Source organism: Trichechus manatus, unplaced genomic scaffold (genome assembly GCF_000243295.1).
Source record: "Trichechus manatus latirostris isolate Lorelei unplaced genomic scaffold, TriManLat1.0 scaffold00035, whole genome shotgun sequence".
NCBI lineage: Eukaryota > Metazoa > Chordata > Mammalia > Sirenia > Trichechidae > Trichechus > Trichechus manatus.
In genome coordinates this window covers 9,653,474-9,679,996 of record NW_004443971.1, presented here as the reverse complement: position 1 = coordinate 9,679,996, position 26,523 = coordinate 9,653,474, and the positions used below count along the sequence as shown (strand labels likewise).

Sequence of the window (26,523 nt, the reverse complement as noted above, 5' to 3'; positions counted from 1 at the left end):
GGGGGTGGGAGAAGGGATGCCGGGGCAGGAGAGGATCGATGAAGAGACAGCTAAAGAATTAAAAAAAAAATCAACTCAAACAAAACCAAACCCGTTGCCACTGAGTCGATTCTGACTCATGGCAACCCCATGTGTTACAGAGTAGAACTACTCCATAGGGTTTTCTTGGCTGTTATCTTTTATTTTATTTAGTTTTTGGTGAATGTTTACAAAGCAAGTTAGGTTCCCATTTGACATTTTCCACACAAATTGGTCATTGACATTAGTTACATTTATCATACTTGTCAACATTCTCTTTAATTGTGTCTATACCCATCCATATGTGCTCACTCGTTTTTACTTTGGTTGTGCTGTGCTCTCTGCATCCACATTCAGTGCCACTTTTCCCATCATCCCAAATAACAAGTCTCTGTGGTCTCAAGCATACTTTCCCCTCCCCTCCTCTCCCTGGTAACCATCAATGAACACTGGTCTCTCTGTATTTATCTGTTCTTGTCTTCTTTTAAAAGACGGATCACACAATATTTGTCCTTACATGCTTGACTTATTTCAGTGAGCATTATGCCCTCCAGGTCCATCCATGTTATATAATAGGTTTCGCCAACTCATCATTGTTCTTTATGGTTGTGTAGTATTCCATTGTCTGTATGTACCACAATCTATTTGTCCATTCATTCGTTGATGGGCGCTTCAGTTGTTTCCATTTATTGCTCTTGTGAATAAAGCAGCAATGAACATAGGCGTGCATATGTCTGTTCGTGTCATTATTTTTAGATCTTTAGGGTATATACCAGACAGCCCTTGTGGCGCAGTAGTTAAAAGTGCTCAGCTACTAACCAAAAGGTCAGTGGTTTGAACCCACCAGCCGCTGTGCAGGAGAAAGATGTGGCAGTTTGCTTCTGTAAAGATTTACAGCCTTGGAAACCCTATGGGGTAGTTCTACTCTGTCCTATAGGGTTGCTGTCAGTCGGAACCAACTTGATGGCAGAGGGTTAGGGTATATACCTGGGAGTGGGACTGCTGGATCACAGAGTAGTTCTATTCCCAGTTTTTTTAAAAAGCGCCATACCATTTTCCAGAGCGGTTGTACCATTTTATGGTCCCACCAGCAATGGATAAGGATTTCAGTCTCCCCACATCCTCACCAACATTTGTTTTTGTTTTTTTTTTATCAGTGCTATTTTAGCGGCAGTAGGATGGTATCTCATTGTAGTTTTGATTTGCATCTCTCTAATGGCTAATGATCACGAACATCTTTTCATATATTTGTTGGCTGCTTGGATGTCCTCTTTGGTGAAGGTTCTGTTCATGTCCTTTGCCCATTTTGTGATTGGGTTGTTTTCTTGTTGTTGAGTTGTTGCAGTTTTCCTTAGATTTTAGAGATTAGACCCTTACTGGGTAAGTCGTTTCCGAAGATTTTTTCCCAGTCTGTGGGTTGTCTATTTACTCTTTTAATAAAGTCTTTTGATGAGCATAGGTTTTTAATTTTTATGAGGTCCCATTTATCTGTTTTGTCTTCTTCTATTCGTACCTTCGTTGTAATGTTTGTTATCCTATGTTTATAAAAGATTAGGACCCATAGTTTTCTCCCAGGAATTTTATGGTTTTAGGTTTAACGTTTAGATCTTCGATCCATTTTGAGTTAGTTTTTCTGTATGGTGTGAGGTATGGGTCCTGTTTCATTTTTCTGCAGGTGAATATCCAGTTTTCCCAGCACCATTTATTAAAAAACTGTTTCTGCCCCACTGATTGGCCTTTGACCCCTTGTTGAAAATCAGTTGTCCATAGATGTTTGGGTTCAATTCTGAGTTCTTAATTGTATTCCACTGGTCGATCTGTCTGTCATTGAACCAGTACCAGGTTGTTTAATTACAGTGGCTGTATAATACGTTTTGATATTAGGGAGTGTGAGGCCTCCTGCTTTGTTCTTTTTCTTCAATACTGCTTTGGCTACTCTGGGTTTCTTTCCTTCCCATATAAAGTTGGTCATTAGTTTTTCTACTTCAGTAAAGAATGTTGTTGGGATTTGCATCAGGATTGCATTGTATCTGTAGATCATTTTAGGTAACATTGACATTTTCACTATATTGAGCCTTTCAATCCATGAGCATGGGATGTCTTTCCATTTTTGTAGGTCTCTTTTAGTCTCTTGTAGTATGTTTTATAATTCTCATTCTATAAGTCTTTTACGGCCCTGGTTAGGTTTATTCTCAGGTATTTTAAGATGTTGCTTTGAGGACTAAGGTCCGCCTGACCCAAGCCACGGTATTTTTAATCGCCTCATATGCATGTAAAAGCTGCAATGAATGAATAAGTAAGACCAACAAATTGATGCCTTTGAATTACAGTGTTGGCAAAGAATACTGAATATACCATGGACTGCCAGAAGAACGAGAACTACAGCCAGAGTGCTCCTTGGAAGTGAGCTTTGGTTTATTTTTGTGACTTCCCTATCTGGGTTGATATCTGGTTGCTCTGTCCTGTGTTCTAGTCTTGGGTTGTTATCTGATGTTATTGATTTTCTAACCGGAGGACTCCCTTTAGTATTTCTTGGATCCCTGGAAGTGAGGATGGTGAGACCTCGTCTCACGTAAGTTGGACATGTTATCAGGAGGGACCAGTCCCTGGAGAAGGACATCATGCTTGGTAAAGTACAGGGTCAGCAAAAAAGAGGAAGACCCTTGAGGAGATGGACTGACACAGTGGCTGCAACGATGGGCTCAAATATACAACGACTGTGAGGATGGCGCAGGACCAGGCAGGGTCTCGTTCGGTTGTGCATAGGGTCACTATGAGTCAGAACCGACTTGACGGCACTTAACATTAGTTTCTTAATTTCTTTTTCAGAGTAGTCTTTGTTTGTGTAGAGGAACCCAACTGATTTTTGTGTGCTGATCGCGTACCTAGCAACATCACTATATTCTTCTATTAGTTCCAGTAATTTTCTTGTGGAATCTTTAGGGTCTTCTATGTATAGGATCATGTCATCTGCAAACAGAGATAGTTCTACTTCTTCCTTTCCAGTTTGGCTACCTTTTATTTCTCTTTTGTGTCTTATTGATCTGGCTAGGACTTCCAGTACAATGTTGAATAAGAGTGGTGATAGTGGACATCCTTGTCTCGTTCCTGTTCTCAAAGGGAAGGCTCTCAGCCTTTCTCCATTGAGTATAATGTTGGCTGTTGGTTTTGCATATATTCAGCTATAATCTTTATGGAAACAGCTTGCCAGGCCTTTCTTCTGTGGCACTTGCTGGGTGGGTTCAAACCACCAACCTTCAGGTTACTAACTGTTTGTGCCACCCAGGAACTTTAAAGGACAGGAAGAAAAAAGTGGAAAGGAAGTTATAGCACAGAGAAATACATAAGCCCTGGAGGAGGCAGCCCAGCAGCAAGAGTGCCTTAAATTAAAAACTTTTACCAGGTAAAATCTGGTTGAGATTTTTTAATTCTGCATTTGCTAAATCAGGCCTGGAGGGCAGGGCAACTATATAACCAGCATTAAAGAGAAAAGCCAGACAGTTCTAATGCAGGCGAGACAGTAAAAGCCAGGCAGCTGAAGGATGGAGATGCCAGGAGGAAGGGAAAAGCCAGATTCCTGCTGCGCAGCCCTTTTCCCCTGGCCATGTTATTGGGTGAGTCTAGGAGTGAGCAAGGCAGGTGGGCAATGCATTACAATGTAGTTTTGGCCAGAAGTGTCACCAAGATTGGCTTTTTCCCTTGGGTTAGTCCTGGCCCAGGGCTGGGCACTCCAACCCAGCTGGCACCCCGACCTCATAGTTCGTGCACATGAGGAACAGGCACCCGGTCGGTGTCTGCATTCTGGATCAACTCAAAGATGAATTTCACCTGGGTCTCATAGGCTTGGACTGAGATTTTCTCGTTGATTCCGTGGATGCTAAAGGAATGAGAGATGATGCATTTCAGGGAGGAGAGGAGACAGCCAGTTGCTATAGTACAAGTGTTATTAAAGAGCACCCCCTCTTCACCTCCTCACCCCTGCATCCCCTAAAGCCATAGACCTCTGACCCTCCAGCGGTAGGAAGGGGACAGGTGGGAGAGGCCATTTGTAAGACATGTTGGTCATCCCTCAAGGATCCATGGTCACGGCAAAGAACGGTGGGGTAGATAATGAATTACCTCCGAGGGAGTTCAAAATCATCTCCTGCACTGGAATCCATTTGGTAATTTCTCCTCCAGGAGATCTAGCTTCCTAATTCTCTTTCTTTTAGGCCAGGTGTCTAGCTAGACTTATCTCTCAGCCAGTCTTCCAACCCCCAACTTACTAGGAGCATGAGACAGTAGGGAGGGCAACTGCCCAGAGTACCTATCTGAGTCTCTGCTTCGCTTAGGAACTCTGCTATCAGATCTCATGCCCACCAACCGGCCTCCCCACAACACAACAAAACAAAATAAACAACAACCAAACCACACATGTAATCTCAAAGATGAAAGGAAATTTAGAGTAGCTAACTATCCACTTTAAAAACAAAGCAAAACATGAAAGCTGTTCTAAAGCTCATATTCAGAGTTTTCATTCTGTTGGCAACTGATTCATGGTGGGGAAAATAGGTCTGGACGTAATAAAATGCTGAGAGGGGAAAGAGAAATCACTCCCCACCCTGGGATTAAAAATTTGCTGGGAAAAAAAAAAAAGTTGCCACGGAGTGGATTCTAACTCATGGCTACCACATGTGTGCCAGAGTAAAACTGTGCTCCATAGGATTTTCAATGGCTGAGTTTTCAAAAGTAGATTGCCAGGCCTTTCTTGCAAGGCACCTCTGGGTGGACTCAAACTTCCCAACCTTTTGGTTAGCAGCTGAGTAAGTTAACTGTTTGCAACCAAAAAAGAAAAAAAAAACCTAAATCCATTGCTGTCAACCTGATTCCAACTCATAGTGACCCTACAGGACAGAGTAGAACTGCCCTATAGGGTTTCTGTAATCTTAATGGAAGCAGGTTGCCACATCTTACTCCGAAGGAACAGCTGATGGGTTTGTGGCCCCGACCTTTTGGTTAGCAGCCAAGCGCTTAACTACTGTGCCACCAGGGTTCCTTTAACTGTTTGCACCACCCTGGAACTCCAAAGAACCCACGAAACAGTAATCCACACACAGCAGTTATGCTTTAGATTTCCACAGTGTGTATTTTTCTGAGAATTTAAAGCATGTGCCCACCTCTGACCTCATAGGTGTCTGCCTTTCACTGAATGGTGAGAGCTCTGAGGAGTCTCCCCATTCTGTGGATGGAGAAAATGACGTCCAGGGATAATGTGCTCCCACAGAAGGATGAGCAGGGATTAGCACCCAAGGGCCAGAATTCCACCAGGTTCTCACCAATCACCTGATTATCTGCACCCCTGAAAAGTAGGGGCCAATTCCCACAAGTTCTAGGGAAGTGTCAAGACTGTGGCAATGAGGACTGTTGGCCAGCCAGGTTCTATGATAACTCCATTTTAGTTTGTGCAAACCACATTTTTCCCCATTCTGTGGACTGTCAGGAGAATGAGGTGGGAAATGGCCAGGTCAGTTGTGTCTTCTCTCTTCCCCCTTGCTGCTTAAATCTGTTCCACTCACCTACTGAAGCCCTGAGGTTGGAGGTAGAGTGGGTTGAATCGGTAGATGCCATTGGAGAGGTTCATATAGTGTCTACTGTCTGTGTTGCCAATACAAGTACCTAGAAACGGAAGATTAAGAGGAATGGGGCTTTATGTGAGCAACCAAGCCAGGGAAGTGGCTGGAGGTGGGCTGGCTGGAAAATTAGCGTGCCTGGGTACTATACAGCAATGCCTGGTCCTTTGGGGGTCTGTGGCTGTGAATTTTTGTCATCCAGGCTGCCCATTCTCAAAACCTTAGTAAAACACCAGGAACATGGAATTGACCCTCAAGGACATGAGTGAGATTATCCTTTGAATGAGTCAAAACTAAATTCCCTCTCTCCATGATGACCAGGGTAGTTATCTTCATTTTCACACCCACAGCCATGGGCATTTGCTATTTTAGAAACAGACATCTAGATATCACTTCTTTTTTTTTTAATATATATTTTGTTGTGTATGCAGCAAAACATACACCAAGTCAATAGTTTCTACACGTACAATTCAGTGACATTGATTACATTCTTGGAGTTGTGCAACCATTTCTCATCCTCCCTTTCTGAGCTGTTCCTCCCCTATTAACACACACTGCCCTCTAAGGTTCCTATCTAATCTTTTAGGTCGCTGTTGTCAATTTGATCCCATATACCAACAAACAAACAAAAACCAAACCCATTGTTGTCCAGTCAACTCATAGCAACCCTATAGGACAGAGTAGAACTGCCCCATAGGGCTTCCTAGGCTGTAACATTTATGGAAGCAGACTGCCACGCCTTTCTCCCAAAAAGTGGCTGGTGGGTTGGAACCGCCGACTTTTTGGTTAGCAGTTAAGCACTTAACCACTGTGCAACCAGGGCTCCTTGATCCCATACACCTGAAAAAACCAAACCCGTTGCAGTCGAGTTGATACTGACTCATAGCAACCCTAGAGGACAGGGTAGAACTGCCCCATAGGGTTTCCAAGGAGCACCTGGTGGATTCGAACTGCCAACCTTTTGGTTAGCAGCCATAGCTCTTAACCACTGTGCCACCAGGATTTCCACCTGATCCCATACAGATAGTTCTTAAAAGAGATTAATGTTAAGGCAGACATTTTTTACTGGTTAAGCCAAAGTATTGTTTGGTTTTAGGTAGATATTACTTCTTTATTGCTTGCCTCTTGGTTTCTATTACCCTAGGTCAGAAGTAAATACCCTCAGGGGAAACTTGGTTTGTTGTTGTTGTGTGCTGTTGAGTCTATTCAGACTCATAGTGACTCTATAGATAACTCTATAGGACAGAGTAGAACTGTCCCATAGGGTTTCCTAGGCTGCAGTCTTCATGGGAGCAGATCACCAGGTCTTTTCTCCGACAAAGCAACTAGTGGGTTTGAACCGCTGACCCTTTGTTTAGCAGCCAAGTGCTTAACCATTGTACCACTAGAGCTCCTTGAGGGAACTTTACTGCTGTAAAATGCAATCCTCTTGAAGTAGAACATAATTTCTTGTTATTCTCTTCCTTTGAAGGATGGCCTTGTCATCCTAGAGTCCAAACTCACATTTGGAAAGTCCCAGGACACTCTCTCCAGTTTTTTGCTCTAGCTAGGGTTGGGACTTGTCGCTAATAGCAGTGTTCTTAGTGAAAAGGTAGCCTGGGGCATCAACTCAAGTGTGGTGGATGCTTTGAGATGGGAATTTGCGTTTTGTTCTATTTCCCTTTCCTGGTTTCAGATAGGTAGGTAGGCCTTCACAATTCCTTGCTTTGGGGGATTTCGGCCAGTCAATTTCTGCTTAACTTTTTTCTGTAAAACCCTAACCCTGTTGGTGCGATTATGGTAAGTGTCCCAGAAAGGAGGGGATGGGGTAGGGACCTCTTGAGGGCCAAGAGAGGAAAATCCTGGGACAGTGAGGGGCAGGGTCTTCGGATGGCGGGGACGCAGGCCCTGCTCTGTAGCAGGACTCTGAGGATGTGGCAGGACATCAGAGGGGATGTATGACTTTTAGGTCGAGAGTCAAAGACCCCAGTCCTCAACCAGACCAGGAAGTCAGGAAACCCCTAACCTGAAGCAACCTTTGGCTAGGGCATGGGTGTCTCAGAGGTAACCACAAGGACCAGTGACCACTGGCTGAGAGACTCTGATGCTGTGCTGCTGCATAAGACCCTGAGGAACTAATTCAAGACGTGCTTGGAGGCCTCAGTAATGTCTGAGATTGAATTTCTAATGAGGGGGGGCTTATGGTCAGATTTAAGATAATTTTTTTTTTTTTAAAAAAGCTACTTTTTGTACACCTGAATTTGTGGATGAAAATTTTCACTCTAAGCTCCTTGAGGGCCCATGCCTAGCACAGACCAGGTCCTAAGTGTGAGCTCAGCAAACTTTGAGGGAAATCCATGATTGAACCTAGATTAAGGACAACAGACCTTAACATTAGAGCATCTCATCCTCACATCACAGATCAGAGATCCTCAACCTGTGATCAGCCATTATCTGTGTAAGAATCCCCTGGGTATTTGTTAAAAAAGCAGATCCCAGGGCCCCATCCCAGATTTGGTTAACTAGAATCTTTGGGAGTGGGTCCAGGAAATCTGCATTTTAGCAAGTTCCCTGGATGATCCTTTTCCACTCTTACATTCGTGAACAACTGTCTATACTACCTAGATTTGGATGGTTTGCTAGAAGACTGGGGAAAGTGCTTAGACACAGAACTGTTGGCTTTGGTCTTGGTTGGGAACGGTGGAGGGGGGCCCTGAGCCTTTTCTGGGCTGAGAATTCTGAACCCTGCTGCTGAGCTGTTATCCTCAGATGGATCAGAACCAGAATCTGGGAGGAACCTGGTCCCCTCTGTGGCTCCTACAGAGGAGGGGGGGAGTCCAGGCCAATCCTCCCCTCCAAGTCTCAGTGGCCGGCCTAAGTTAAGCAAGGACCCAGGCTTGACTGACCTAATTTATTGTTTCTGCTCTTTTCCTGTTTACTTTGTCACTTCTACTCTGAGGGGAAAATACAGTTCCAGTCCCATCAGGAGGGGAAGTAGCCAGCTGTTTCCAGGCTAAACAGCTGGCATGGGGGTGGGGCAGCGGACATGAGATAGGAAACGATACCAACCTCCCCCCGCACCTCCCTCCAGCCACAGCTGATGAAGTCATACCTGGGGCGACAATATTGATTTCCGGGAAGACGGACTGTATGGTCCGGCGGAGCAGCTGGTAGCCCAAGGCCTGGTCATCAAAGGGGCTGGCGGGCAGGGGGTCAAAGGCACTCAACACGTGTAACTGGACTCGGTCATCAGCCACGATGTTCTTGACCAGTGCTAAGACCTCCAGGGTGGAAACAAAGGGAGTTCGATTTCTTACTGATCTGCTATCCAACTACCATATGATATAAATAGTCCTAATTTCTCTTCTGCAAGGCAAAGCCCTAGAGAATACAGAGAGGGCTCATTACTTTAGCACTGGGACCTCAATTCCCGCTGACTGGCTGGCTATAGGAGATCTAAGAGCTGGGTCTTCTTGAAAAGTAATCTGCAGCATGATAGATTTAGGTTAGATGTTTGGAAGGCTTGTCTTCCAGCCACGAGTGCAATGGGGAATTGGAAAAGTAGAGAATTAAGTGTTCTTCACCTTGGGATGTGAGCCATGGGCCAGAGGACTGAGCATAGAAGGAAGGGGTGAAAGTGGTGTAGAAGAGACAGCAGAATATGAATCTCAATGATCCTGTGGCAGGGGGATGGATGTGATGACCTCATCTCAAGCTGGGGGAGTCTCAAACAGGTAATGAAAGGGTCACATACCTTTCTTTCCCCTTTCTGGGCATCCCTGCTTCCTGTTTGTGACCCACTGCCCTGAAGCCAGGAAGATGAGCTCAACACAGACAAAAAGTCAGGACTTGAGGGACTCATATTCCAGTTTTCTCTCTTTGCCTCCTTTCCTCAGGAAGGAACCTGAGGAAGCTCCCCAAAAATTCAGTCTGAAATGACTGGAGCTGAATCTAGCAAAGTTCTTGGTCCCAGGCAGGATGCAGACCAGGCCCTGAGGATCAGGTCACATGGAGCCATGTGGGGATAGACTAGGAAGCTGGTTTAGGGTGGCCCCTAAAACCTACCCAGCCACTCAGAGAAAGCTCCAGCACTAGTCCCAACTCACTTGATCAGTAGTTGCTTTAACACTGACTGCCCAAGAAGGAGGGTGTCCCATAGCTGGGATCACCTGAATGGGAGCATTACCTCAACAGACTCCTTTCAGGTCAGGGTCCCCTAGACACATGCTAGGAGCTGAGTGTCGAAAGGAAATGCGAGTTTCTACTTCTGGCTTAACCAGTTGCCATCAAGTCAACTCTGACTCATGGTGACCCCATGTGTGTCAGAATATAACTGTGCTCCATAGGGTTTTCAATGGCTGATTTTTTAGAAGTAGATCACCAGGCTTTTCTCCTGGGGCATCTCTGGGTGGACTCAAACCTTTTGGTTAGCGGCTGAGTGCGTTAACCATTTATACTACCCAGAGACTCCTGTTTTTGGCTTAGAAACCACCATTTGAGCCAAACCAAACTCCCTGCTGCTGGATAGGTGGAGGCGGCAATTCACCATCAGAACTCATTTTCCCTCTGGCATGTCTGACCCAAATAGTCAAACACAAACGTTAATTACTATCTCAGTGTATTCTGAGGTCCTTGAAGTCATCTCCTACAAAGTGGGGTGAGACTGTGCACACCACTCCCTGTCCCAACTTCCTAGGAGATTCCTGGCCCCAGAAATCGAAGTGAGCACACAGACTGGACATCTTCAGTGGAGAGGGCACAAGGGCCCAGATTTCCCACTAGCTGCTAGGCTAGCCCCTGACTCAAGGGCAGAGAGTAAGTCTACTCCATTTCAGTACTTCCGGTGCCAAGCATATGAAAGGCATGCAATAATGTTGGATACATGAAATTTAAAAGATGGAAACCAATAAAAATAATAACAGGAGTTGTCTCGTTAAGTAACTTGCCCAGGGTTATTCAGTCAGGATCACTAGGCTGGGTGGGTCTCACAAGGTCTGTCTGGCCTCACAAGGGCTAAGCATTACTGCTCCCGAAGTACATACAGGTTTGGCTGGTGTGGGGTAGAGGCAGAACGAGGGTGGGATTCACCTAAGATAGATTCCTAGTGGCCGGAACTTTGAGTCAGAGTTTGAAGTAGACTAATTGAGAAGGAGCAAGAGACAATCCGGCACGTGGAGAGCAGCATGTACAAAAATTGAGGAGTGACACCAAACTTTGTGCCTCGGACAGCTACTTGTGTGGCCTCAGGCAAGTTCTTTAACCTTTTTGTGCCTCAGCTTGCTCAACTGTTCAAATATGGATTATAGTAACACCTACCTTAGGAGGTTGTTGATACTATTACTTGAGTTAATAATATATTTAACATCCTTAGGCCAGTGCCTGGCACACGGAGTAAGCCCTCAATAAACGTTAGCTGATTAGGCAATAATCAGAGACACACGGCTGGGACTAGAACTAGGAGGAGGGACGTGCCAATGGTGGAAGGGGCATCAAAGTTTCCTTTAGAGCACATTAGTCTGATTTCTCTGATCTCTCGCAGTCCTTATAGCACATTCCCACAATTTAGCACTTAATTATACACCATTATGTTGCTCTCTAATTGTCTTGTTTGTAGATACATCTTCCTCTCAAGTGAACGGTTAATTTGTTGAAGGCAAGGACAACGGATACTTAAAAATTAGTAAGGTCTTAGAGTTAACAAGCCCAGCTTTCATCCTGCTGTGGGACTACTTACTAAAACATCACAGCAGGCTGTCATCCAGCCTCTGCTTGAACACTTCCAGAGGCTGGACGCTCACCATCACATGTCACATACCATTTGTGAGCAACTCGGTTATGCATGTCTTCCTTACAGTGAACTGAGGTTCAACTTCCTGTAACGTCTCTCCTTTTTAATTTTTGATACTGGTATATCCTCCATAGGATACAATATAGTGCTAGACACGTCGTAACACTCAGCAAAATCCCACCTCTGTGGGAATTAGAGCACACCTAGCACTGTTCCCCTCTTTGGGCTGGTGCTCTCCTGCCTGGAACGCTGTTCCCCAGGTCTTTGTAGGCTGGCTTCTTCTCAGGTCTCAGTGTAAACATCTCCTCAGAGAGGCCCTCACTGACCACTATAGCTATAGTAGCTTATTGCTTCCACCCTCACTCCACAATCTCTCTGTGATACCTCATCCTATTATTTTCTTTGTGCTACTTGCCACTTAAAAAAATCACCTTGTTCAAGGACCTTCCCCCAGAGCTGACAGAGAGAAAAAGCCTTCCCCTAGAGCTGGTGCCCTGAATTCCGGCTTCTAGCTTTCTAAACTGTGATGAAATAAATTTCTGTCCGTTAGAGAAAAAAAAAATCACCTTGTTCATTTGATTACTCGATATTGCTGACTCTTCTGCACAAGAATGTAAGCATCCTGTCTTGTTCACCCTTATCCCAAGTGAATAACTAGCTCATAGTTATTGTTAGTTGCCATCCAGTTGGCTCCAACTCATGGTGACCTTATGTATAACAGAACAACACATTGCCTGGTCATAATCGTTGGTGTGTTTGAGCTCATAGTAGTCACTCAATATACACTTCGTGAGTGAATGAATGAAGGAAGGAAAAACTAAGTCTTCTCTAGAACATCTTGGATAGGTAGACATTCAGCCTCTGACTGAACTCTTTCAGTGATGAGGAGCATATCATCTTCCAAGATAGTATGTTCCAAATTTTTCCCTTAAGTGGAGGCTCCTGAAACATCTCCCATTGGCCTTCTTTCTACTCCTTGAAGCCCATTCAGAACCAACAGCATTCTACTCCAGTGCACGTGGATCATTCTCCAGGATAGACCACATGTTAGGTCACAAAGCAAGTCTTCATAAATTTACAAAGACTGAAATCCTACAAGTTATTTTCTCTGACCACAATGAAGTGAAGCTAGAAATCAATAACAACAGAAAAAAAAAACTGGAAAATACACAAACATATGGAAATTAAACAACACACTATTAAACTACCAATAGGTCAAGGAAGAAATCAAAAGAGAGATCACAAATTTCCTACACTCAAATGAAAATGAAAGCACAACATACCAACACATATGGGATGCAGTGAAGGCAGTACTCAGAGGGGAACGTACAGCAATAAATGCCTACAGGAAAAAAGAAGAAAGATCTCAAATCAATGACCTAACTTGGAAACTCCAAGGACTTGAAAGAGAAAGCGTAAACCTACCAAAAGAAAGGAAATAAAGATCAGAGCAGAAATAAATAAAATTGAAAACAGAAAAACAATAGAGAATCAATAAGACCAGAAGTTAGTTCTTTGAAAAGATCAGTGAAATTGACAAACCTTTAGCTAGACTGATAAAGAAGAGAGAAGATGCAAATAACCAAAATAAAAAATGAGAAGGGACATTACAACAGGTCCAATAAAGACAATGATGACAGAATCAACTTTCCTTTCCATGTGGCAGCTTACTAAATTTCTGAAGACTCTTTCTCCGCAAAGAGAGGTGCTGGAGACCTATCTGAGTCTAGAACAAGGGAGAGACCAGTTAAAGATGGAGGAGGAGGACTCTGGGGCCTACCAGTGTTTCTGTCAGGTCCAGCTCAAGGCCCTGCACACTTGGTCCTCAGGCCAGCTGGGAGTGCCCCTGACACACAGGCCTGGGGCATGAGGGAGAGAAGTGCCCTGGATGAATGGGCCCTGCGAGCTTTTTCCATTCCTCCCTGGTGTAAGGGGGCAGGATGGACTTAGGGATTCCAGGGCTTTCATCAGGTGGGCCAGAAAGGAAAGCCGCTGTGGCAGGGGAAAGGCGGGGAGGGAAGAGTGCCAGAACCTGGGGAGATGAAAGCCCTAGCTGGGTGGAAAACAGCCTTGGAAAGGGAATGGAGTTGGAATGAGGCTGGAAAAAAGCTGGTGGAAAGAAGCTCAATGAGGGGAACCAAGTGATTTGCTGGCCCCATGAACCCCCAGGGAGAGGACAAACGTTGGCATCTGATGAAAAGCAGCAAAGTCCAGGCTCCTATCTGTCCCAGCTCCCCCAAATGCTGCATGGGTGATTCGGGCAGGTGGTCATCCTGTCCCCCAGTCCCCGCAATGAGGGGCGTGCCTCCCTCCCTGTGTAAGGACAAATGACACCATCCGTGGGAAAGAACTTAGGGAGAAAAGACCTCAGAGATCTAAGTGTGGCTGCTCTCAGTTATCTGCACCAAAGACTCAGGAAACACCACTTGCCTGCACCCTGCTCACTTTTGGAATGTCTTATTCATCTGATAGTTGTTGGGTAGCCTGTTTTTGATAACTTTTTGAAGGATAAGATTTACCTTTTGAATTCTTTCCAGCTCAACCTGATGCTTAAGTAAACTGTGATTTCCCACACACGCTGACCAAGCTGTAGAACTTCCACTCGCCCTTTGGATCTCAGCTTCAACGTCACTTCCTCAGCAGCCTTGCCTGACCCGCAGACAAGGTCTGGTTCCTTGTTAATACTCTCAAATAGCACCAAGTTCCTTTGCGTCATAGCACTTGGCACAATTTGCAATCATACATTCATTTTTGTAATTTAAAAACTGATGTTCATAGCAGACCACTGCAGGGCTCTGTCCTCAACCTTCTCCTACTTTGTGTGTCTTTCCCATGGGATTTTAGTGATTCTAGAGTTCCAATTAAGCAGCCCTGGTGGCACAGTGGTTAAGGGCTTGGCTGATAACTGAAAGGTTGGTAGTTCGAGCCTACCAGCTGCTTCTCAGGACAAAGATGTGGCAGTCTGCTCCTGTGATGATTATGGCCTTGGAAACCCTATGGGGCCGTTCTGTTCTGCCCTATAGGGTCGCTATGAGTTGGAATTGACTTGATGGCAAAGGGTGTTTGGTTTTCTGTACTTCTAGTTCATTTCTCTCTCCAGACCTGGGGTATTTATAACTGCCTATGGTGGTGCCACCAGGGTTTAGTCAGGATTGACTCGAATTATTTTTATTTTTATGGTAGCATAATGGTTAAGGGCTATGGCTGCTAACCAAGAGGTCAGCAGTTCGAATCCACCAGGTGCTCCTTGGAAACCCTATGGTGCAGCTCTACTTTGTCCTATAGAGTCACTATGAGTCGGAATCGACTTGATGGCAAGGGGTTTGGCTTTTTTTTAATGAATATATTAGGAGCCCTGGTGGCACAATGGTTAAGCGCTCAGCTGCTAACCAAAAGGTTGGTAGTTTGAACCCACCCAGCAGATCCATGGGAGAAAGACCTGGCAATCTGCTCCCATAAAGATTACAGCCTAGAAAACCCTGTGGGGCAGTTTTCCTCTGTTACATGGGGTCGTTATGTTCGAAAATTGATTCAACGGTGCACAGCAACCTTAATATATTATAGACTCCTCAGACTTTTGAACCATTATCTCTCTCTTCAAACTTACCCTTCTCCCTGAATTCCCATTCTTGATTGAGGGCATCTGCACCTGGCCAACTATCCAGGTTAAAAATCATGAAGCCGTCCTCCCTTTCTCTCACCCCACATCCATTTAGCCACCATATCCTGTTGAGCTCATCTCTCTCACCTCTGGTCAGTGCCCTGTTCTCCACCCCGTAACCATGACTTCAGTTCTGACACTCATGCCCACTGCCTGTGATGTCGCAACAGCTTCCTGTCTCTTCCCTCTCAGTGCTTCCTCTGCATTGTCATCAGCAGGGCAGATGACTCAGTAAGCAAGGTAAGCACAGGCGGACTTGCACTGATTCCCTCATCCGTAGTGAACAATTTCACCTGTGTGATTGATTGGTGAATCAACACAAGTCAGCCCGTGCTTCCCTTGCTCACTGGGTCATCCACCCGTCAGGGACTGTAAATTTGAAAAGAGGCTTTGATTCTGTAAGGAAGGTGCCACGGGGTTGAGAAAAAGACAGATGCCAGTCATACCTAGAAGCAGAATCTTTGATGTGGTGAAAAAAATGTGAAATTGTTCACTGCAGATGATCTGGTAAGCAAGGTAAGCACTGTGCTTACCTTGCCTATTGGCTAATCCTCCCCTGGTCATTAGCATTCAGACCCTGGAAGCAAATCTGAGTTTATCATTCTCCCACTTGAAAGACCTTTGGCAGCTCTCTCTTGTCGACAGATCAGAGCCCAGCCTCCTCGGCACAGCATGCAGCCTTGTTCCCCAACCTATTATTCCATTTTCATCTTCCATCACTTCTCCCAATTTATTCTACTCTTTAGCCACAATGAATGTCTTACTTCTAGCAAACTCATAACTGTCCTTTAAGTCCCAGCTCAAATTTCTTGCCCAGAAAAGAAGATTTTCTAACCCTCGGAGGCAGTATCAGCCCCTTCTTTGCAGTAGCCCTATGGTAATTTATTCACCCCCAATTGTTACAATCGCAGACCGTGTTGTGGCTAAAGCCACAGAGTCTGGAACCAGACTGCTAGATGTGTAATGCTGGCCATGCTACTTAACTGCTATGTTGCTCTGTGCCTCAATTTCCTCACCTGTTAAGTGAAGGTAATACAGTTCCTACCTCATAGGGTTGTTTTGAGAACTGAATAAGTATATTAGAACAGTGCGAAACTCATAGCAAGCCCATTATATACGTTTGCTACTATTGCTATCATTTATTAATATTCATCTCCCACCCCCAGACTCCAAGTTCCCCCAAGCCAGAGCTCTCCTAGCTTAGCTAAATACCTGGTGCATAGGAAACCTCTGAAAAATGTTGACTGAACAAGCAAGAAACTGGGCTAGCCCTAGGATTGTAGCTAAGTCCCAGTGCTGAGGGCCACACCTCCCTGATGCTGAACCAGTAGTCTGAAACATATGGTACGTACCTCCTGGACTGTCTGTGCAGGGTGAATCCGGAAGTTGACTGTGGCCTGGGCCACCGGGGGGATGACATTCACCTAGAGAGAGAACCACAAACATTAATCTAAGCCAACCTCAAGACTCCCTTTTCAGATCCCAGCCCAGGAAATGCCAACCACCTCCAGCAAGGGCAAAGGAAGTTGATTTGACAGGGGTCCAAGGTCTAATTTTCTTTAGTCTGTCCCCTGCCTTTTCTGGGTGTTTGACATTTGGTTATGTTCAGAGATAGAGGGGTATGTTGGTTTTAGGCCAGACCATCATAATTCTTGGTTCTGGAGGGGGTCACAGAGAATTGCGCAGAGCAAGACTGCTTTCTCTGTGACTGGCCAGACATCTCTGTTTAGGTCGTGTGCCATGCCATTGTAATTCTTCTGCTTGCCCTCCTTTTCTGAAGGCACCAGGACATTTCTGAAGCCTTTAGCATTAGTGTTTACTCAGGACAGGGCACCCCAAGCCTCTGTAGGCCCCATCATGGTATTCGACCCCAGAGGGGGATGAAGGCGGTGGTGGTGATGGTTTCCCACATCCAGCTGTGAAATCTGACTCTGTTCTTTGCCTGACCAGGAGGAAGCCAGGACCCACTGAAGAAGTGACTTAGGCTATGGAGGCGTTTTTCCTCAGAAGCCATGAGAGAGCAGACCCTCCAACTGTATCTTTCTTTGAACTGGTATGGTGCAAAAAAAGTACTAGACTAGGGACAGGTGAACTGGGCTGTTATAAATTAGCTATGTGATTTAATTTTTTTTTTAATTGTGCTTTTAAGTTTACAGGACAATTTAGTTTTTCATTCAAAAATTTATACATAAATTGTTTTGTGACATTGGTTGCAATCCCCGCAATGTGACAGCATTCTCCCCCTTTCCACCCCGGGTTCCCCGTGTCCATTCGTCCAGTTTTCCTGTCCCTTCTTGCCTTCTTGGGCAGGAGTTGCCCATTTGGTCTTGTATATCTGATTGAACTAAGAAGCATGTTCCTCACATGTGTTATTGTTTGTTTTATAGGCATGTCTAATCTTTGTCTGAAAAGTGGGCTTTGGGAGTGGCTTCAGTTCTGAGTTAGTAGGGTTTCCGAGACCATAGTCTCAGGGGGTTCCTGCAGTCTCTGTCAGACCAAATAAGTCTGGTCTTTTTTTGCAAATTTGAATTTTGTTCTATATTTTCCTCCTCCTCTGTCCTGGACCCTCCACTGTGATCCTTGTCAGAGCAGTCGGTGGTGGTAGCTGGGCACCATCTAGTTCTTCTGGGCTTAGGCTGGTGAAGAGGGTTTATGTGGTCCACTTGTCCTCTGGACTGATATTTTCCTTGTGTCTTTGGTTTTCTTCATTCTCCTTTGCTCTGGATGTGATGGGACCAATAGATGCATCTTAGATGGCCGCTTGTAAGCTTTTAAGACCCCAGACATTACTCACCAAAGTAGGATGTAGAACATTTTCTTTATAAACTATATCATGCCAATTGACCTGGATGTTCCCTGAGACTATGGTCCCCAGCCCTCAGCCCAGTAACTTAGTCCCTCAAGGTGTCTGGATGTGTCTAGGAAGCTTCTATGACTTTGCCTTTGTCAAGCTGCACTGACTTTCCCTATATTGTGTGCTGTCTTTCCCTTCAACCAAGTTAACACTTGTCTACCATCTAGTTAGTCATTTCCCTCTCCACTCCTCCTCTCCCTTGTAACTATCAAAGATAGTTTTCTGATCTGTGTAAATCTTTTCTTGAGTTTTTATAATAGTGGTCTCATACAATATGTTGTGAGATATTTCGCAGATTCATCATCGCTCTTTATTGTTTTTAGCCACAATGAATGTGTTACTTCTAGCAAACGCCTATCCGTCCTTTAAGTCCCAGCTCAAATTTCTTGCTCAGAAAAGAAGATTTTCTTAATAGTATTCCATTGTGTGTATGTACCATAGTTTGTTTATCCATTCATCTGTTGATGGGCACTTAGGTTGTTTCCACCTGTTTGCTATTGCGAATAATGCTGTAATGAACATGGGTGTGCAGATGTCTATTTGTGTGATGGGTCTTATTTCTCTAGGATATATTCCTAGGAGTGGGATTGCTGGATCATATGGTATTTCTATTTCTAGCTTTTTAAGGAGGCACCACATCATTTTCTATAGTGGTTGTACCATTTAACATTCCCACCAGCAGTGCATAAGGGTTCCAATCTCCAGCTATGTGATTTTGAATAATTACTTTCTCTGAGTCTCTGTTTTCTCAACTGTCAAATGGGGGCAATAATACTCATAGGGCTGTTTTTTTTCCCCCATTGCTATCTAGTTAATTCTGACTCATGGCAATCCCATATATGTCAGAGTAGAACTGTGCTCCCCAGGGTTTTCAATGGCTATGATCTTTTGGAAGTAGATTGCTAGGGCTTTCATCCAAGGTGCCTCTGGGTGGATTTGAACCACCAACCTTTCAGTTAGTAGCTCAGCACATTAACCATTTGTACCACCCAGGGACTCTATAGAGCTGTTAGGAGGATCAAATAGAGAAACAAATGTGAAAAGTATTTTGGGAAGATAGAAGCACTATTCAAATGCAAAGACACAATATAATTATTTTGGTGACTACGATAGTCAGCTGGTGAAGACAGCTCAGGTCCAGCTAATACACTGGACACTCTAGTCAGTTATGCCAGGAATTTATTTGAAGGCACATTCACTTATGCCCAGTCTGGGCTCCAGATTACCAGAGTTCTACTAGGCCACACTGTATTCTATGTGAATGGTGCTCTCTGAAGTTGTGCTGGTGACAGTGATAGTAATGGGGACGGTCTAACTCCCTTCAAGATTTCAGAAAGGCTTACACCCAGGCTAACTAGTGTGTTCGTGACTTGGTCCTTTTAACAGAGCTGCCGTTTAGCAGCCCATCTAACTGAAAGTGGACCAATTTGCTGAAAAGTGATTCTTGGAATAAAAATTTATCAAAGTATTAACCTACTCAGAACATATTTCTATAAAAGTAAACCTCATATAGAGTTTACAGAATTTATGTTTGCTAAGGCCACCCAATATTTCGTATATTTTGGGAGATGACAATGTGTATATTTTAAGTGTTGTAAGTATCACAAATGTTATAGATTTTATAAGTAGTAGGTGAATTTTTCTCTTTCAGCTGAGGATAACACCAGTTATGATGGGGGAAGACATAGTAATCACTCATTAAACTTGTTAGGTGGATAAATCTTTCAAAACACAGGGAGGAATAATAAAAAAGATTTTTGGTGGTAGAAAAATTAGTCTATATGACCAAAATGCCAGGTAAATATAGCCTGAGCATAGGTCACAAGAATTAACCCCCAAATAACCCCTCTTCACACTAGTGTAATGGTTTTTTTGTGGGGGTACAGACCTGAAGAACCTGAGGGGGGTCCTGGACACCTCTCACTGAAGTACAGGTAGTCCCCGGGTTACGAGTGTTCGACTTACTTATCTGCAGTTATGAACCAACCCGCGTAAAGCCTATTATATTAAAAATTCGAGGCACATACAAGGGTTTGTCATAGCAAACAGGTGCTACTTTGTGATATGCATCAAAACATTATTATTATTATTACAGTATTATTATGTTAAAGATGTTTTAGTGCATCAGGAAGTGTTTCTTTAACATTTTTATGCATAGAAAGGTACAATAAATACGACAAACATCTGACTGCCTGACGTTAGATATGGCATATGGTTAGATATGGTTAGATATGGTTAGATATACTTAACTGTTCCAACTTAAACGTACAAATTCGACTTAAAGACAGATTTAGGAATGGAACTCATTCGTAATCTGGGGACTGCCTGTACACACATACAAAATCTGGCCAGCAATTTCAGAGGGCTTGTAAACCTAGGCAAGAACCTTTGCTTTTGAGGCTTAGCCAACTGATGACACAGGACAATCTAGCACCGATCCTTATTAAAACTTGTAACCAGAGAAGGAAGGAGGAGGCAGAAGATACAGCCCAGGGATAGAGGAGTGGGTGGGGAGTGAGAGAAAGGTATCTGAGAGGAACCAGGCAATGCTACCTTGATCCCTGCATTGAACATGGTGAGTGCCGTGGTGGTCCTAACCAGTGGATTGGTTATGCAATTTCTCTCCATTAACCTAAAGCAAAAAGATTAAGCCCAGATGTTAGAAAGAATTGTTCAGAGGGGAGAAAGAAGAGGGCTGGAGGATCACTCACTTTCCTGATCCTTGAACATCGTTAAGACTAGGAGGGATGTCCTGTATATGAATTAGATACAGTGACTGGTGGTTGGGAGACAATTAGTCAGGTCCAGTTAAGCTAAGAAGAGGGGACTAGGGAGGAGGTAGGTTTGGGATTGGGGATGTGTGGGAAGGAAAGATAATTTACCTTCTTACAAGAGGCCAAGATAGCCACAGGTTGCCCATGATAATATTGGTGGGGAAGGAAAACTGAAAGAAAAAGAACCAGGTCAGCCGAATTAGAGGGGTCAGTATGACAAGGTCACTCTACCTATGGCCTAGGCTTCTCTCTCTCTATCTGCCTTTGTGGCCCTCAGCAGTCAGGGTATCACGGTGCAGCTGGGTTCAGCTAACACAGTCTCTGCTAGAGGGTGAGGGATGAGGAGCCAATTATTACCTGGCTGGGCTTATCCAGTTGGTTAGAACAACTGTTCAGCAGCTTCATGGATGGGTAGGAAACAGCTCCCAAAGAGTACCTGGGTGGGTTAGACCTTAGGGGCTCTGATAAGCATCAAAATCATGGCCCAGGGAACAAGCCAGATCCCTCCTCTTGACTCAGCCACTAGCTGGGAATGGGTGGGAATGGGCAGAGCTCTGGTCAGCAGTAGACGCCTTCTATTACTCTGAAGGTTAGTCCTCTGCTACTCTTTCCTCCTCTTGCATGGCTGACCAGGAGTATGTGATACTCCATTCCACACCTCATGTGCCAGAAGCTCTAATGTTGTCTTCAGTGGCCCGTCTCCAAACATGTTAGGCAGTGGTGTCTGCTCCAGTCTGGAAGAGAAATGGTGTCCTCAAGACTCACCAACCCCAGCCAAAGATCAGTAGCCCAAAGAAGAGAAGGAAGGAGATAGGAGGAAGTTTCAGTAAGACTGGCTGGGAAGTCTCCTATTCTAATCCTACCACCTCCACCGACCCAACCATTCCTCAAAGCACCAGCAGGACCGCCTTCACCAGCAGGAGCTTCCCCTGACCACCAAGTGTGAGTTAGGATACCCCCATCTCCTCCTCCTCTGGCATCCTGTGCATCAACTCTCATAGCACTCCCACACTGCAGCAGAACTGTCAGTCTCCTCTGAGGACAGGGCCTGTATCTGTTTTGTTCACCACTGCATGCCAATCACGTGGCACAAAGCCTTGACCATGCCAAGTACTCAGTTCAATATTTGTTGAATGAATGTACCTCTCCTTTCCACTTTGTGATAAGACAACAGAGCCAGAGGTGAGCTCTGCTGTTCCTTACCCACAGCCAGCAGCCCTTATTCACCCTTGCCTTCCTGCCAGGGCAGGTGGAGGATTTAGACAGTTCTACTAGTCATTGCCATTGTCAATTCTAACTGCTTGTCTGGACTCTGGATGACTCCAGCTACCATGAAGTATTGAGAGATCCTCTTCTGACCCATAGCTCTTGCCTGGGTACTGGTGTCTCTGTCCAACCTGCAGCCCCCACTACTTACCTAGCCTAGCTTCAGGGCAGGAAGCTTAACTCCTCAAACTCAAAGTGGGAAATTGCTCAGGAGTTGCTTACCGGCTGATGGCGGCTGCGAGGATGCCAATGCTCGTCTCCTTTGGAGGAGCTGAAGAGTGGCCTGGGGTCATGTTTACTTGCAGCATGAGGTTAATGCCACCTTTCTCTTCAACTGCAATCCTGTAGGATCAGAGACACCCCTCCTGACTTCCTCCCAGCGAGGCTTATCTCACAGGCTCACAGGCCCATCTGTGTGGTAGGCTGGGTTTGGGAGGTCAGCTTCATGTTGCTGAAAAAATTTACACTAGAGGAGGACAGGAACGGGGAGCTCAGATCTGGTCAAGGATTGGGGTGAAGAAGGCAGGAGTGGTTGTGTCAGCATGACTTACAGATATCAGGCTGGGGTCGTTTCTTACATGGCGTGAGAATCCCTGCCAAGGTGAGGTGTTACTTACTGGGCAAAGGGCTTCTTGATGTTGGGAATGAAACCATCCAAGATGAAGCTACCCTCGTCCACAATGAAGGCTAGCTGGACACCCCTCGCCTGTAGAAGGGTCGAGATCTTCTGAGCGCCATTCCTCCCTGACACCTGTAGACATTGAACCCACTGTCCTTCTCAGCCTGACCTCCGGCCCCTACCTATGGAGCAGGGCCCTAGACAATCCTGCCTCACAGAATCTTGGAATGTCAGAGCTGGAAGGGTCCATCCCCTAATTTCACAAATGAAGAAACTGGGACCCAGAGGGTAAAGTGACTTGCCTAGCATCAACGTAAGTGGCATCACTGGAAATACAACAGTCATTTAACCCCCTGTTCAGTTCTCTTTCCATCACTCCAGTGTTTCTCAAAGTGTAGGTGATGGATGACCATTCTCAGAACTCACCAGGGAGTTTGTTAACAATTCACATCTACTGCATTTGGGGGTCAAGATCCTCAGATAGTTCTGGCACAGAGACACGCAGAGAAGTTTGCAAACCACCACAGTACATCATGGAGACCCTGAAGCTGGGGAGCAAACTGGACTAGGGTGAAGTACCCCCATCCCACGAGGGCCCCAGAGATGGGTACAGGGTAAGGAGACTCTACCTCCTCATCATGGCCCAGAGCAATGAAGAAAGATCTTTGGGGGATGTAGTTCCTGATCAGTAGGAGCTCCAAGGCCTGTAGAATTGCCTGGGGGACAGAAGCACAATGTTATTTTCTAAGTAGGACTACCAGGGACTCAGAGACACGCAGCTGCCTACAGCAGGGCTGGTGGGACGGGGATCTGAGAGACTCTCTTTAAAGAGAACAAATTCAAATGGTCCCATGGGACTGGAGGAGGGGAAGCAGAGCTCTGCATAAAATTTTTACCCCCTGGAGAAAAATATAAACTTATCAATGTCAAAGCTGAAAGGGTCCCTGAAGACCATCTACTCTAACCCCTATTGCACACTTGAGAAACTGAGGCCCAGAAAAGGGAAGTGACAAACGGATAGCTGGAACCCAGGTCTCCCGGAGCCAAGATTCTTTCTACCACAACCTCCTGCCTCCCAGGGGTCAGCTGAGGCACCCCACCCTGGGTTGATCTTTAGGGCCCCAGGGCAGAGGGAACGTATGGTTTCAGACCGTCACAGAGTTCTTGTTGTCAAGTGTGCCCCGACCCCAGATGAAGCCATCATGCTCCAGCCCAGAGAACGGAGGCACCTCCCAGCCTTCTGCAGGGGCAGGGACCACATCAAAGTGAGCCAACAGCATGTAGGGCTGCAAGCTGGGGTCCGAGCCTTGGACAATGAATAGGTGGCTGTACCCTCCCACGACTTCATGCTGGATAAAGCTGGTGCTGAACACTGTAGGAAAGACTAGAAGCAGAGGGATGAAAAGCAGGGAGAGAAAGCCAGGTGTAAGTTTCTTTTGGTTTAGCTACCATTTGCTGCTCCCCTGTTCCACCGCCCCCCCTCTTTTTTTTAACAAGCTCTAATTCCTGAGCTTCCTGGACAACCTCTGAAATTCCTCTTCCCCATATTTGAATGTACTCCTACTATGTAATAGTATGCATGTCAAGACTCCACCACTAAGACAGTCAATACAAGATCTGGCTTGGTCTGACCTAGAACATATTATCACAAGTACAGGTACAGAGCTATGCAGACTAGAGGTGTGTCAGATTTTGAATATAGCAGGCTCCAGTACCAAATTACTTGGAATCAAACATGACTTACATACAAAAAAATCAGAGATTTTTTTCAGGGCTCTTTTAACAAAACAACATTCCTACTGTTTGTGCTATATGGAGATAAAGATTATTCCATCTATCTCAAGGCCACACCTCTGTGCACAGGTGTGGATGTTAATTATTAGGTAACGTGGAGGTCCTAACACAGGTGGCCTCAGATGCATGGAAGAACTTCAATCTCCCACTAGGCTTTGCTGAAAGAATCCACATACACCTCTGTGGGTACCTGAAGAAAAAAAACTGAAGAATATGCTTTTATCTTGTCAGCTGGGTTATCCAGTTAATTATCACCATATATTTCTTTCCTATTTTTATCTCCTATTGCTTAGTAAGGAAACCTTGGTGGCATAGTGGTTAAGTGCTACAACTGCTAACCAAAAGGTTGGCAGTTCGAATCCACCAGGTGCTCCTTGGAAATGCTATGGGGCAGTTCTACTCTGTCCTATAGGGTCACTATGAGTCGGAATCGACTCGATGGCAACAGGTTTGGTTTTTTTTTTTTTTTTGGTTGTTGGGTTTCTTTTTGGTTTATTGCTTAGTAAAGACTTCCAGCCTGGCTTCAGTTTGGTTACTGGGAATTAACCCCAGATCTGCCCCATCCCAGAGTGTTAGAGAGGGGGCTCCTTGTTGCCTCTAGGCCAGCTTCTCCCACCCCTGACGACTTTGGAGAGTCTGGTTTTATTTGATTTAGGAAGATGGCTTCACTACTCTCCAAGAGGGGTGGGGTTCCAAGATTCCTTTTACCCCTGACCCAACCTTCCCCAGCTCAGCTCCATGGGTGCTGGAGGCGAGGGGAGGGGACTGATATGATAGCTCAGAATGTTGACTGCCTAGAAGTTTAGAAATGTGTTACTGATGAATCTGGAGTAGGGCCTGGGTGGGTGGAGTGTGTGTACAGAGTTAGGGATAGGAGAAACATGGGGCATAGTTCTGGAACCTTGTACAGGTAGAAGGAGTCCCTTCTATCTTTGTGATCATATATTTATTGACTGACACATATACAGGGCAAAGATTAGGAGAGTTCAAACTCTGACCCAATAGCTATATGCCTTAGTTCTTCAAAGAGGGAATCTCTAGTGTCCACTCTGTCTCCATTCTAATACCTCAGTTCTCCCTTCTGTACCTCCCCACTATGTACAAAACTCAAAAAAGGCCCATGGGAATTAGGTTGTCCTCTGGCTCAGGCACAAAATAAACTTCTTTAAAAGTACCATGTTTCCCATGCTGTCCCTACCACCCTTTGCCCCTAGTGTGTGGTGGACCATATATTACCTTTATAAATGTATTCTCCAAACTCAGCCAGGGCTGTTGTGTTGGACTCCTCAGAGCTGAAAGACACTGTTGGGATCTGGATGGCGCCTGTCAGAGTCAGACAGTCAGAGACAGAAGATGAAGGATTATAACAGCCACCGGTATTTCTAAGGTGCTCTGCTGTGTGAAAAGCTCTTGCACATTCATTATCTTATTGCAGAAGGCATAGCAATCCTGAGAGGTAGGCACTGGTGTTCTTCCTAATTTGAAGATGAGGAAGAAAGCTTAGACAGGTCAAATGAGCTATGCAAGATTGCTCAACAACAAGCAGCAGATCTGGGATTTAAACCCAGGTTTTCTGGATTGGCTTAGGCTAATATAATTCTTTTTTTTTTTTTTAATTTTTTTTTTTATTGTACTTTAGATGAAGGTTTACAGAACAAATAGTTTCTCATTAAACAGTCAGTACACATATTGTTTTATGACACTGTTTAACAACCCCATGACATGTCAACACTCTCTCGACCTTGAGGACTTTTTTTTTGGTGAAAATATACATAGCCAAAGTTACACCATTTTGAAAGTTTCTGCATGTACAATTCAGTGATATCGATTACATTCTTCCAGTTGTGCTGCTATTCCCACTATCTTTTTCCAAATTATTCCATCACCATTATCTTCAACTCACTGTCCCCTAGGCTTCCCATCCAACCTTTTGAGTTGCTATTGTCAATTTGATCTCACATAGATAATTCTTTTTTTTTTTTTGTACCTTAGACGAAGGTTTGCAGAACAAATAGTTTCTCATTAAACAGTTAGTACACATATTGCTCTGTGACAATGGTTAACAACCCCATGACATGTCAATACTGTCCCTTCTCAACCTTGGGTTCCCTATCACCAGCTTTCCTGTCCCCTCCTGCCTTCTAGTCCTTGTCCCTGGACT

At 44.9% G+C, this 26,523-nt stretch overlaps 1 protein-coding gene across 1 annotated transcript in view; it reads right to left on the bottom strand.

Moving 5' to 3' along the window:
- Positions 1-3,771: 3,771 nt before the first annotated feature.
- Positions 3,772-26,523, bottom strand: part of PM20D1 (peptidase M20 domain containing 1) — a 27,631-nt gene continuing 4,879 nt past the window's right edge. Inside the window, exons 2-13 of the mRNA XM_004375218.1 lie at positions 25,599-25,685; positions 23,720-23,952; positions 23,198-23,284; positions 22,567-22,700; positions 22,172-22,291; positions 21,342-21,417; positions 20,792-20,853; positions 20,463-20,541; positions 16,408-16,479; positions 8,719-8,887; positions 5,574-5,673; positions 3,772-3,895 (exon numbers count right to left, since the gene is read on the bottom strand). Coding sequence (XP_004375275.1) covers positions 3,772-3,895; positions 5,574-5,673; positions 8,719-8,887; positions 16,408-16,479; positions 20,463-20,541; positions 20,792-20,853; positions 21,342-21,417; positions 22,172-22,291; positions 22,567-22,700; positions 23,198-23,284; positions 23,720-23,952; positions 25,599-25,685 — 1,343 coding nt within the window. The remainder of the gene's footprint in view (positions 3,896-5,573; positions 5,674-8,718; positions 8,888-16,407; positions 16,480-20,462; positions 20,542-20,791; positions 20,854-21,341; positions 21,418-22,171; positions 22,292-22,566; positions 22,701-23,197; positions 23,285-23,719; positions 23,953-25,598; positions 25,686-26,523) is intronic.